The 14,400-nt window shown below is 50.0% G+C and overlaps 1 protein-coding gene across 1 annotated transcript in view; it reads right to left on the bottom strand.

Moving 5' to 3' along the window:
• The window catches only part of LOC140399909 (clustered mitochondria protein homolog), a 150,770-nt gene that overhangs the window by 82,870 nt on the left and 53,500 nt on the right, over nt 1-14,400 (bottom strand). The window contains exon 6 of the mRNA XM_072489425.1: nt 13,661-13,815. Coding sequence (XP_072345526.1) covers nt 13,661-13,815 — 155 coding nt within the window. The remainder of the gene's footprint in view (nt 1-13,660; nt 13,816-14,400) is intronic.

Below are 14,400 nucleotides of genomic sequence, written 5' to 3'. Positions count from 1 at the left end.
AGAAGGCATACGGCATGCTTGCCTTCATTGGCCGGGGCATTGAGTATACAAATTGGCAAGTCATGGTGCAGCTGGATAGAACCTTAGTTAGGCCACACTTGGAGTATAGTGTTCAATTCTGGTCGCCACACTACCAGAAGGATGCAGAGGCTTTGGAGAGGGTACAGAAGAGATTTACCAAGATGTTGCCTGGTATGGAGGGCATTAGCTATGAGGAGAGGTTGAATAAACATGCTGCTGGAGGAGGTGGTGGAAGCAGGGACGATAGTGACGTTTAAGGGGCGTCTTGATAAATACATGAATAGGATGGGAATAGAGGGATACGGACCCCGGAAGTGTAGAAGATTTTAGTTCAGATGGGCAGCATGGTCGGCGCAGGCTTGGAGGGCCGAAGGGCCTGTTCCTGTGCTGTACATTTCTTTGTTCGTTGTTCTACCCAAATACATTCCCTCTCTGGAACTGGAACTTCTCTAACATCTCATTAAAACCAGCAAACCTGCCCTCCAGTAACATGTCTCTAAAGCTCATCAACCCCTCCCTCTCCCATGCCCTAAACAATGAATCAAAGCCAGGCAGCACAAACCCATGGTTCCTGCAAATTGGAGCCAACAGAGACATGGAGCCCAGTTTAAAATGCTGCCTAAACTGACAGCCACCACCAGACCAGAAGAGAACCGAGCAGGGAAAAAGGAAGTGGTGCTGTAACCAGGGCTCTCAGACTGGACCCAATGCATAAAACCTCCCCCATCCGCCCCCATATAGAGTCTGGATCCTTGAACCAACCCCACACCTTATCAATGTTGGCAGCCCAGTAATAGCATAACAGATTAGGTAATGCCAAACATCCCACACCTCCCACCCCCGACTGCCTATCCCTTTGCCAAACGTCCGACGAACGTCTGACCAGCCCAAACATAAATAGGAATCAATTTGTTAACCCTGCAAAAGAAAACAAAAACCTAAAAACCTTGGGAGAATGTTCATCTTCACCATCTGTACCCCTCCCTCTAAGGTCAGAGGGATGGCATCCCACCTTTTCACATCAGCTTTCACCCCATCCACCACACTAGAAAAGTTAAGTTTATGAAGCGTGGCCCTATCACGGACCACCCGGATTCCGAAAGCTAGTCTTGGCCAGACGCAACTGCAGCCTCCCTAAATCAGATCCGCCGCCCCAAGTCAGATCCGCCGCCCCAAGTCAGATCCGCCGCCCCAAGTCAGATCCGCCGCCCCAAGTCAGATCCGCCGCCCCAAGTCAGATCCGCCGCCCCAAGTCAGATCCGCCGCCCCAAGTCAGATCCGCCGCCCCAAGTCAGATCCGCCGCCCCAAGTCAGATCCGCCGCCCCAAGTCAGATCCGCCGCCCCAAGTCAGATCCGCCGCCCCAAGTCAGATCCGCCGCCCCAAGTCAGATCCGCCACCCCAAGTCAGATCCGCCGCCCCAAGTCAGATCCGCCGCCCCAAGTCAGATCCGCCGCCCCAAGTCAGATCCGCCGCCCCAAATCAGATCCGCCGCCCCAAATCAGATCCGCCGCCCCAAATCAGATCCGCCGCCCCAAATCAGATCCGCCGCCCCAAATCAAAAAGCCTAATCCATGAAATTACAAAAGCCTAATCCATGAAATCAATTTTGGACCAAAGCCAAACTGCCCAGGATCTCAAAGAGGTCCTATCGAAAACCTTCTCAAACACTTTCTCTGCGTCCATCAAAATAATCACCTCTGGCTTGGTCTCCAAGGAGGGCAACAACATTTAAAACCTCCTACTATTGGCCGACAACTGCTGGCCCTTAGCAAATCCAGTTTGCTCCTCCGAAATCACCCCCGGTAGGGAAGGCTCCAAACACATTGCCAACCTTAGCGTTAGCATTTAACAATGAGACAGGCCATTACAACACACATTGCATGTGATCCTTGTCCTTCTTCAGGATCAGGGAAACCAATACCTGCGTCAGCGTGGCCAGCAACACCCCCAGGAGACAGAATCATTAAATATATCCAGCGGACGTGAGACCAACTGACCAGCAAAGTTTATAAAATTCAATGGGGAAATGCATCTGGACCTGGTTCTTTACCGGTCTGCATTAACCAAATACAACTCATGATCTCCTCCAGCCCAATCGCCGTCCCCAACTTCTACCTTTTCTCCTGCTCTATTTGCAGGAAGGACAACCCACCCAAAAATTGCCTCATTGATGAACCCTCCTCCAGGGGCTCTGACTCATACATCCCATGGTAGAAGGCCTCAAACATCTCACTATCTCCCAGGAGGCAGTCTGTGCCTCAGCTGGTGAGCCGACAGATGGCTGGCTGTTATAACCTGCCTACTTACGATTGGCTGGGGACTAATGACTATCCCACAATCCTATGGGAGTATGAACTTCCCCAATGAGGGGGGCGGAGAAAAACTCCTAGTATAAATAAGCTGGCCAGTTCAGGAACCAGCAGGAAGGAGAAGGTAGCAAGGGAAGTTACTGCTACTGTTATGTATAGATTGTTATAGTAAATAAACGTTATTATTTTGTATCCTTAAAACTCGTGCTGGATTCTTCGTGGCCATTACAAAACTGGCGACGAAGGTAAAAGTGAATAGCTGTGTACACTGCTGAAGCCACCTCCCTGGATTTTTGTTGGATACAGGTTGGAAGTTGTTTTCTATTATACCATGCCTCTGTACGGACGTTTGGATGTTTTTGATGCTGCGCTGGAAAGCTGGAACCAGTACACACAATGGATGCGTTACTATTTCCAGGCAAACAATATCACTGAAAACGAGCGCCAGGTGGTCATATTGCTCACCGCCTGCGGCCCGCATATGTTTGGGGTGATTAGGAGCCTTACGTACCCAGCTGCGCCGGACACCAAAACGTTTGACGAACTTGTGAATATAGTGGGGCAACACTTTAACCCAACCCCGTCCACGATAGTCCAGCGTTACCGGTTTAATACCGCTGAGAGGACCCCTGGAGAATCCCTTGCCGATTTTTTTATCCAGGCTACGCGGGATTGCGGGATACTGTGACTATGGTGAGACCTTGTCAGAAATGTTACGCGACCGTTTGGTTTGCGGTATTAACAATGCAGCAACCCAGAGAAAGTTGTTAGCGGAGCCAACATTGACTTTTCAACAGGCAAATAGTCTTGTCCCGGGAGAGCGCAGAGCGAGGAGTACAGGAGCTACAGGGAATGGAAGTGCATGCCTTGGGGCACAACCCTTTCCGCCCAAAAACGTCCCCCCGCACTCCTGCGGTACCTTGGGCGAGGCAACGACCGGACCGACGCCAGTGGCCATTGGACATTCCTCCCCGAAGGGAGCCTTCTCCAGAGCCAATGGATGAGGAGCCATGTCCGTGTCAGACTTGTAGGCGCCGACCCCGTCGCGGACGGCGGTCCTGGGGACGCCAGAGGCGCCGTCGTTCCGACCGAACCTGGGACCAGCCCAGGGGCCGTAACTGGGACCAGCCCAGAGGCCGTACCTTCCATGTGGATGAACCTGCGGCGACCACTCCTGAGGACGTGGAGACGGAGGACTGCCTGCAGCTGCATTGTGTGGCAGCTCCCCGTGTGGCCCCCATTAAGGTGACAGTACGGGTCAATGGCCACCCACTGGAGATGGAGTTGGATACTGGCGCAGCGGTCTCCGTGATCGCCCAGAGGACATTCGACCGCATCAAGCAGGGTATACAGACCCTTACATTAACTGACTCACAGGCCAGGTTGGCCACTTACACGGGGGAACCACTGGACATTGCAAGAACGACAATGACCCCTGTTGTCTATGGATGCCAGGAGCGGCGTTTCCCCACTTATCGTGGTGCGTGGCCATGGGGCCAGCCTGTTGGGTCGGGACTGGTTGCGCCATTTGCGGTTGCAATGGCAGCACATCCTCCAAACAGTTTCTGGAGGGTTGACTGAGGTGCTAGGACGATACCCAGAGGTATTCCAGCCTGGTTTGGGGAAAATAAAAGGGGCCGTAGCCCACATCCAAGTCGAACCAGGAGCCACGCCGCGCTATTTCCGGGCACGCCCAGTGCCTTACGCTTTGCTCGAGAAGGTAGATGGGGAGCTCACTCGTTTGGAGAGTTTGGGTATAATCAGGCCCGTCCGTTTTGCTGACTGGGCAGCACCAATTGTACCAGTAATGAAGCCAGATGCCACAGTTCGCTTGTGTGGCGACTATAAACTTACAGTGAATACAGTTTCCCGACTCGACCGATACCCAATGCCTCGCATAGAGGATCTCCACGCGAAACTGGCAGGTGGACTCTCATTCACAAAATTAGATACGAGTCACGCCTACCTGCAGTTGGAGCTGGACCCTGCCTCCCGACCATATGTAACAATTAACACACACCGGGGCCTGTATGAATATACACGGTTGCCCTTTGGAGTATCCTCTGCCTGCGCAATTTTTCAACGTGTTATGGAGGGCATTTTGAGAGGTTTACCACGTGTGGCTGTCTACCTAGATGACGTGTTGATTACAGGGACGTCGGAGCAAGAGCATTTGGAAAATCTGGAGGCTGTCCTTAAACGCCTTTCGGAGGCTGGAGTCCGTTTACGTCACACAAAGTGCGTACTTCAGGCAAAAGAAGTAGTCTACCTAGGTTATCGGGTGGACCGCGAGGGTCTGCACCCCGTCGCAGAGAAGGTGCGTGCAATTCAACATGCCCCCACCCCGACTGACACTTCGCATCTTCGTTCTTTTCTCGGTCTCGTAAACTATTACGGGAAGTTCCTCCCCAATCTGGCAACTACGCTGGCCTCCTTGCACCTGCTGCTAAAGAAAAATCACACCTGGGTTTGGGGTCAGCCGCAAGAAACCGCTTTCCGGCGGGTAAAGCAACAATTGTCGTCGTCTGGGTTACTAACCCACTATGATCCGGGAAAGCCTTTGCTCGTCACATGTGATGCATCCCCGTATGGTATTGGGGCTGTCCTGTCCCACAAGATGGAGAACGGGGCCGAGCGACCGATAGCTTTCGCCTCCCGCACATTGACTGCAGCGGAGAAAAAGTACGTGCAGATCGAGAAGGAGGGCCTGGCAGTAGTTTTTGCGGTAAAACGCTTCCACCAGTACGTGTACGGCCGCCATTTCACTATCGTGACTGATCATAAGCCCCTGCTGGGACTCTTCAGAGAGGATAAGCCAATACCGCCCATTGCTTCTGCACGGATCCAGCGCTGGGCTTTGTTGCTTGCTGCATATGAGTATTCGCTGGAGCACAAACCAGGTACGCAGATAGCAAATGCCGACGCACTGAGCCGATTGCCTTTATCGACCGGCCCCATGTCGACCCCCACGACCAGTGAGGTGGTTGCAACCCTAAATTTTATGGACACCTTGCCTGTCACGGCATCACAGATCCGTGAGTGGACCCAGACGGAGCCAGTCTTGTCAAAGGTTCGGCACATAGTCCTGTATGGTGGACAGCATAGACAGCTCCCAGGCGAGTTGCGGGCATTTTCCTCCAAGCTGTCAGAGTTCAGCGTGGAAGACGGCATCCTCTTGTGGGGGACGCATGTGATTGTCCCGGAAAAAGGCCAGGAGCTGATACTAAGAGACTTGCACAATGGGCATCCGGGCGTGACCAAGATGAAAATGTTGGCCCGGAGTTATGTCTGGTGGCCAGGCCTCGACACCGACATTGAGAAGGTGGCCCAAAACTGCTCCATTTGCCACGAGCATCAGAAGCTTCCGCCGGCCACGCCCCTACATCACTGGGAATGGCCAGGGCGGCCTTGGGCATGCTTACATGCAGATTTCGCAGGCCCTTTTCAGGGATCCATGTTCCTTCTACTAATTGACGCCCAGTCCAAATGGCTGGAGGTGCATAAGATGCAGGGGACAACGTCCTGCGCAACAATTGAAAAGATGCGTTTATCGTTTAGTACGCATGGCCTCCTCGAGGTGCTGGTCACGGATAATGGCACTCCATTCACGAGTGAGGAGTTTGCTAGGTTTACAAAGATGAACGGCATCCGCCATATCCACACTGCCCCTTACCACCCGGCTTCAAATGGGTTGGCAGAGCGTGCAGTGCAAACATTCAAAAGAGGGCTAAAGAAGCAGTCTTACGGATCAATGGACACGAGACTGGCTCGCTTTTTGTTTACGTACAGGACCACCCCCCATGCAGTGACTGGGGTAGCTCCCGCAGAACTCCTAATGGGCTGAAGACTTCGCACCCGCCTTAGTATGGTCTTCCCGGACATTGGCGCAAAAGTACGCCGCACACAAGAACGGCAGGGACAGGGATTGTCTCGGCATCGTCCGATTCGGCAGTTTGCGCCCGGTGACCCAGTATTCGTGCGGAATTTTGCTGGTGGTGCCCAATGGGTCCCTGGTGTAATCTTTCGCCAAACGGGCCCTATATCGTACCAAGTGCAAGCCCAGGGTCGTCTCCAGCGAAAACATGTAGACCACGCCCGGTCTAGAAGATCATCCCCTCAAAAGATTCCCCGCCCCCGGAGCTCATTTCAACAGCCGCAAAGACCAGAGACAAGGGAAGGTAGTCCTCAAAATCTTCCACTGGTGCCTCACTCGAAGCCTGCGCAGGTCATTACGGGACCGAATGGAGATAGAGACGCTGACATGACGGAGGCAGCAGACTCTGACTCCGAGATGGAGACACAGGATGCATCAGAGGGGGAATCCTCAGGTCCACAGGCCGTGGATGTACAACTGCGCCGTTCATCACGGAAGCGCCGGTCTCCGTCTCGTTACACGCCGCCTGACCCAGCGCCGCGTGCAAATGGCATCCGGCCTGCGGCCAAACGAATTCGACGCCTTCCTTCGCCAGGGTCTTCGGTGGATTCCTTGGACTTTGGGGGGGGGGGGAGGGATGTTATAACCTGCCTACTGACGATTGGCTGGGGACTAATGACTATCCCACAATCCTATGGGAGTATGAACTTCCCCAATGAGGGGGGCGGAGAAACTCCTAGTATAAATAAGCTGGCCAGTTCAGGAACCAGCAGGAAGGAGAAGGTAGCAAGAGAAGTTACTGCTACTGTTATGTATATATTGTTGTAGTAAATAAACGTTATTATTTTGTATCCTTAAAACTCGTGCTGGATTCTTAGTGGCCCTTACAAAACTGGCCTTCTCACCATTCTCATAAAATGCCCCCCTTGAGCAACACAGCTGGGTCACCACATTGCCCGTTGTCAACAACTCAAAATCTATTTGCAACTTACTTCTGTCCGCCAATAACTCCTGTGTTGGGATGATCAAGCCCTGGTGGTTCACCTCGAGAATGGAGTCCACCAGTCTCTGCCTCTCCACCTTTCCAGATTTATCACTACACACTTTCAAGAGATATCTCCCCCCACCCTCCCCCTAACCACCGCCTTCAGGGCATCCTAAAACGTGCCCCATTCCTGTTGAACTCAACATACTCCCCCCAATGACAGAGGATACCTGCTCTAAAATCTCTTGTCTACGAGCAACACCGTGTCTGGTCTCCACGGGGGTCTCGGAGAGTGATCCAGCTCCAACATCAAGTGCACAAAATGCGGAGCATGATCCAAGAAAATCCCACCCCTTCCCCTAGGGAGAAGGGACCTACCCACCATGAAGAGGTCAATCCGAGAGTAGAGCCGATGGACATGAGAAAATGAAAGACAACTCCCTATCCTTTGGAAAATTAAACCTCCAGCGGTCTGCCCTCCCCACCCCAGTTCCATGAACACCAATAAATCCTTCTTCACCCCTGGTGGACTCCCGAGACTTGCGACTTGACCTATCCAGTCTAGGATCCAAAACCCAGTTGAAGCACCCCCATAATTAGCTGTGAATTAAGATCTGGAATAGCAGCCAGTATCTTACTAATGAATGCTGTGTCATCACAGTTCGGTGCATACACATTGACCAACACCACAGTCGTGACCGCCAACAACCCCCTGACCTCCCACCCGATTCTGCCAATATGTTGCCCGCAGAAAAAGCCACCCTCTTATTAATGAATACAGCACCACCACCCTCAGCCCTGCCCAACAATCAAAACCCGATTGATATACCTGCCCCATCCATTCCACAAACTGGTTTGATCCTTCATTCTCAAATGGGTCTCCTCTAAAAAAAAAAACACATCCACCTTCAAATTTCTCAAGTGCGCAAACACCAGGGACCTTTTAACTGGGCCATTTAACCCCCCCTCACATTCCGAGTTATCAACCGGATCGGGGCTCCGTCCCCCGCCCACCCACGACTCCCCGAATCAGCCATATTCCCTCTGAAGCAATCCAGCAGTGCCTCAAACTGCACCAGATCCAGGCTCACTCTAGATGGCCGCCACAACCCCCATAAAGACCCCCTCCCTCACCAACTTTCTGAACATATTGGACATGGAGTCCTTGAAGCTGTAACCCTCCAGGCCCTCGGCAGCCGAACAATTCTTAAGTTCTGCCGTCTGGAACGGTTCTCCAGACAGACAACCTTGACCTTTAGCACTCTCCACTCCTCAGCCAGCACCACCATCGGTCTCCATGGTGATAATAGGATCATGATGGTCAGAGTGCACTGCCTCCACCTTCTGTATCATTGCCCCTTGTACTTCTATCTGCTGGTCCATCTTGTCCATGGCCACTTGAATTGGGGCCAAAGCTCCCTGCATTGCCTTCTCCAGATCCTCAGTGACCGCCTGTCGCTGCTTCTTGAATTCGGCGGTCAAGAAGCTAACCAAAGTCTCAGTCATCCACTGAGGGGCCACCGGCTCAGCAGAAGCCGCTGCCTTGTTGGCCCGAGAGTCGAGAAATGTTTGAGTCTGACGACAACCCCTTTTTTACCGGACATTACTCAAATGAGAGGGCCTTAATCCATCAAACTACACCAATGTTCTCCATAAAAAATAACCCAGAAACTGGGCAGAAAGTCAAAAATCACATACCCTGGCGGGAACCACCACGTGTGTGACTGCTCACCACATTGCCATCATCAGAAGTCGAGTTCCAGGATTTTGACCCAGCAATGATGAAGGAACGCCATCTATTTTCAGATTAGAATGACGTGTAACTTGGAGGTGGTGGTGTTCCCATGTGACTGCTGTTTTTGTTCTTCTACGAAGTAGGGGTCACAGGTTTAAAGTTGCCGTCGAAGAAGCCTTGGAGATTGCTGCAGGATGCTAATGGTGGAGGAAGTGAATGTTTGTGGATGGAGTACCAATCAAGTGGTTTTCTTTGTCCCGGATGGTATCAAGCTTCTCAAGTGTTGTTGTAACTGCACTCATCCAAGCAAGTGGAGAGTATTCCATAACACTCTTGTAGATGGTGAACAGGATTTAAATTGTTTGTCAGGAGGCAAAAGTACTTACTGCAGAATTCAGTCTCTGACTTGCTCTTCTGTCCACTGTATATGTGTGGGTTGGGTGGGGGAATTCAGGACACTGACCTCAGGAATTCCTGCAGTAATGTCCTCAGGCTGAGATGAGCACAACCACCTTCCTCTGTGAGATGTCCGACTCCAGCCAGTCGAGTGGCCCCACGATTCCTAATAACTTCAAATTTACTCAGACTTTTCAGGTACTCAGTCAAATGTTGTCTTGATACCAAGAGTTGAGTGCGCTGGGTATGTCTTTGTCAGCGCCACTGCCGAGGTCAATGCTAGGTGATCTATGTGGTTTCATTCTCGTTATTTTTTTTCATGCATTTGGAATGGACAGCCTGATGGGTGCTGGATACAGATTCAAAAGGAACTTCCAAAAGGGGATTGAATAAATACTTGGAAGGAGAAATAAATTGCAGGGAAATGGGGGAAGGGCAGAGAAGTGCAACAAACTAGATTGCCTTTCTAAGGAAGCAGTACAGATTTGATGGGACAAATAGCTTCATCCGCTGTATTGTTCTATCATTCTAGAGATGGACTATGGGTTACTAATCTCCAGAACCTGGTGGTCAATTTTGCCTCGTACAAACAACAGCTCCTCTTTAAGTTTCTGGATTTGCACATTGTTTGGTTATTAAATGTAATACTACTTAGAGCACAAGTATCCTTTTACTGACGTGACAATTGTTAATACCAATTAACCTTCCAACCCAGAAATGGAAAATTTGAACCATTGAGGTTCATTCTGTATGGGGTGAATTGTTCGAGATATTTAGATCATCTCCTTTTAAATTTTCACATTTTCTTCCTTTTTTCCAATTCCTCTCTCTCTCGCTCTTAATCCAATCTTACTTGCCCTTTCTATTTATTCTGAATTGATTCTAAGCCGGCCTTCTTCATTGTTTCTTTCTCCAATCCTTGAATCTCATTTGCTAAGACAACTGTTGATCTCGGAGTTCACTAAAATCACAGAGACACTTTGCTGTCCTCACAGCACCCGCCATCAGCTCACACGCCTGGCAACTTACTCCACAAATAACATTAGAGTTTTTACTGTGCCCTTCAGCTATAATGTCACAGACTGCGAAATTCCTCATTCCAACAAGATTTGGCCCAGGAGCATTAACCCACAGAACACATTATGAAGGTTTGGGTTATGGGCTGGCCAGGCAATACATCAGCCATAAAACTCAGCAAAATATCAGAGAACAGTGGTGTATCACATTCCTTTACGGATTAAGGTTGCTCTTAGAGTAGTAGCGCAACACGTGACCCATCATGAATTAGGAAGGGACAAAAATTAACAGCCAGGGTTCCGGCTCCTGGTTATCATATAACGACTTCTGCTAAAGGATGCACATGTGATGACAAGCGGTGGGGACAGGAATCAGGCACTGCTCCCTATTGTTGGAATAATCTGCTTGCTGTTTTAGCAGTTTAGCGGACATGCACACTGACACATGCAAATTCAATCAAGGTGATGACTTGTTAATACAAAACAGGAAATGCTACCAATTCTCAGCAAATCTGGCAACATCCCGTGGAGAAAGAAACAGATAATTTTTCAGGTCGATGGTCTTTCATGACTGTGGCATTGCATTTTCAATAAAGAGAGTCAGCATTTTCGGCAAGTAGGGAGTTAAACAACGTACACAACACCAGACAAGAAAATGGACCGAGAGTGAAGGCAGAGAATACAAGACCTGACAGGTCCTATTTATTGTATAGCTGCAAGGTCTGGCTGGTCACACCCAGGTAACTGCTGCAGAAGATATCTGTCCTCTAAATTGTGCTTTCGTGTATTTGCTACGCAATCTCAGTAACCAAGCAACCAGCGATCAGTGGTTTATTTTTAGTGTCAGAAAAGCCAATTGGTTATTTTCTTCTATTAAGCCACGATGGTGCAACAAGAAAGCTCTGTTCTTATCTATGGCTGATAAAAAGCATAATGAGTTTTACGCTTTTTAACCATCTGGAAATGCTTAGTAGCTTTGTGTTACAAACAGAATATGGGACTCATGAGCCTAATTTGTGAAAACGTGAATAAAGGGCCTTTTGTACTACATGTACTTGGCGGAGCAGGTTTGAGGGGTCTTTTGGCCTCTTGCTCCTATTTCTTACATTCTAAGCCAAATCATGAGAGAACTGCTCACGAGCACCAATTTTCTAAAACCATGCAGTTCTCAGTGTGAGCCAACAGGATAGTGCAGCCCACGGAGAGGAACCAACCCTTCGCATGTTTCACAGAATTACACCATAACTTCAGTCTCTGTCCAATTATCACGATGGGAATCACCAACACGGTGAACCAGGTAAATGCAGGTCTGGAGTTTGCTTAAAATACATGACCAGAATGCTGTTGTCAGCTCAGTACCTTTGCTGCCTAGTAGACTGACGTCAGGAGCTGGTTTCCTGGTGCTTGCAGTGCCGAGAAATACATGGCTATACAATGCGACTCACGCTATATAAGGGCCCTCAACAGAGAACACATGGCCGAGGCCACTCAAAGCCCCATTTTGTACAGTGGAGAGCTCTGATCGCCGGAACTCCCCAGTGTTGTGAGATATCAGGACACCAGTTTTGGGGGCTTCCTGATCGCCGAGACTCCCAAAGCGATCTCTGCACGATGGAGGGGTGCCTGCCCCCCGCCCAACACCCACACAGGGCACCCCCGGCCAATCACGCGCACACATAAAATGCTACCTTGGTGGTGCCAACCTGGCACCCCATGCCAGCTGGCAATGCCACCTGCGCACTGTCTGTGCCCAGCTGGCACCCATGTGGCACTACCAAGGTGCCAAGCTGGCAGTGCCAGGGTACTACCCAGCCCAAAGTGCATGCAGCTGGGGGCCTCCAATCCCTTGGGAGAACCCGTTTGTGGGGACCAGTGCTGAACGGCGCACACCCGAGATCTTCGAGGCCAAGGTGCATGAATCTGGAAGCCTCAGGTAGAGGCGAGACTAACTCTCTCGCTCGAATATGCAGATTTGCCAAAAAAGTGATCCGCCCATTGTGATTTACATCACCACATCTCGCAAGATCGCATTTGATCTTGTGAGATGTTCCAAGCCAAGTAGATCCCGAGAGTGGGATCTCCCGGCTTTCATCGGCCACGCTGCGACACGGCGTGTTGCTTTTCCGTGGCCACTGGATCGCGCCCATAGATCTCCCTGGCTCTATGATTAACACATTCGGACAGGTTTGTCTTGACCAGCAGGAACCTGAGTTCAATACAAAAGCAATTACAGACATTTTTTTTTTTTTTTTTTAATTAAAATATTTAGAGTACACAATTCATTTTTTCCAATTAAGGGGCAATTTAGAGAGGACAATCCACCTACCCTGCACATCTTTGGGTTGTGGGGGCGAAATGTGCAAACTCCACACGGACAGTGACCCAGAGCCGGGATCGAACCTGGGACCTCGGCGCCGTGAGGCAGCAGGGCTAACCCACTGCCCCACCGTGCTGCCCTAGCAATTAGACATTTGAGTGGGCTCCCAAATCAATTGGTTTTCCCATAAAAATCTCATCAGTGCCTTTCACTTCCCACCGACGTCCAATCACATGACCTGTTCAATTATACCCAGCATGAACAGAGCCTGGGAACAACATGGTGTACCTCTGCTGAATCGGAGGGAGGTGAATGGAATGGGATAAGAGGTATTTAAATAAGAACAACAATCGGCCCTACAAGAGAAGAGACGCAATTAGGGAAAATTGCATAAATAATTGATGCAGACGGAAACTTGGGTTTATGGAGCGAGCAGGGCTGGAAAACCATCACAAATGTGATCACAGCATTGCTTCTACCATGCAGCACCTTCGATAGTTCATCTCTGAGGCAAAGTTCAAAGTTCATCCAAATGAGCAGGAGGGAGACTCTGCCACTGAAAGATTCGGGCCATGCTTGTTCCACTGTCACAAAGTCACTGACAATTCACACAGATGAACATCGGATTAAATGTTCACACAGAATAAAGTTACGATTCGTGCACAAAGAAGAATTTTTCAATTGGAACATATCAGGAATTACAAAATGTCCACAGGGTTTTTACTTCAGAACTTCAGACACAATACGGCCATGCAGCACATGCCTCCCAATTTTATACAACTCTCCCCAACAGTGATGTTGATCTCCAAATCTAGCCCACATGTTTCATAAATTACCCTCAGTGACTCTCTTTAATATCTCACGTTTGAATCCATTTGATAACATTCTAACAAGTAAATCATCTGGAACCTCAATGGGTCCAGTTTTGCCACACATTTTTAAAAAGACCTTTTGCCCTGCACAAGTACATCCATGATTAGTACTGAGCATGGGACTTGCACTCACTGGTTAATGTAGAATCCTCGTGTGGATGCAGTGACGCTGACGTGGCGATCCTCCATGGTGATGATATTCAAATACATCAGATCCCCACGCATTTTGCGGTTACCAGGAGGAGGGTTCCAACCACTCACTGTCAGAGACTTCAGGCACTGCAGGAGCTACAAAAGGCGGTATCCATTACTGAACTCAACCTTCCCATTGAATCCAGAGAAAAATTACAGTTAAAGCAATACATACCTGAACCAGGATTTCTATTCACTTCTATAAAAACAATTCTATGCTAGGATGCGGCCACTACAACCGCCTTGATTTTTCAATTGAATGAAGAATCCGGAATCATAGAATTTACAGTGCAGAAGGAGGCCATTCGGCCCATCGAGTCTGCACTGTCACTTGGAAAGAACACCCTGCTTAAGCCCACATCACCATCCTATCCCCGTAACCCAGTAACCCCACCTAACCTTTTTTTTGGACACTAAGGGCAGTTTAGCATGGCCAATTCCCCTAACCTGCACATCTTTGGACTGTGGGAGGAAACCGGAGCACCCGGAGAAAACCCACGCAGACACGGGGAGAAGGTGCAGACTCCGCACAGACAGTGACCCAAGCGGGGAATCGAACCCGGGACCCTGGAGCTGTGAAGCAGCCGTGCCGCCCGAAGAAAGGAAATAAGTTGTAGGGCAGGATTTTCAGCCTTTCCCCGCAGTGTCGGCAGCGCAGGCAGCCCTCCATTAACCGGCTAT

Source organism: Scyliorhinus torazame, chromosome 1 (assembly GCF_047496885.1).
Source record: "Scyliorhinus torazame isolate Kashiwa2021f chromosome 1, sScyTor2.1, whole genome shotgun sequence".
In the NCBI taxonomy this organism is placed as follows: domain Eukaryota; kingdom Metazoa; phylum Chordata; class Chondrichthyes; order Carcharhiniformes; family Scyliorhinidae; genus Scyliorhinus; species Scyliorhinus torazame.
Note: the sequence above shows the minus strand (reverse complement) of the source record. Positions and strands in the feature narration are given on the sequence as shown.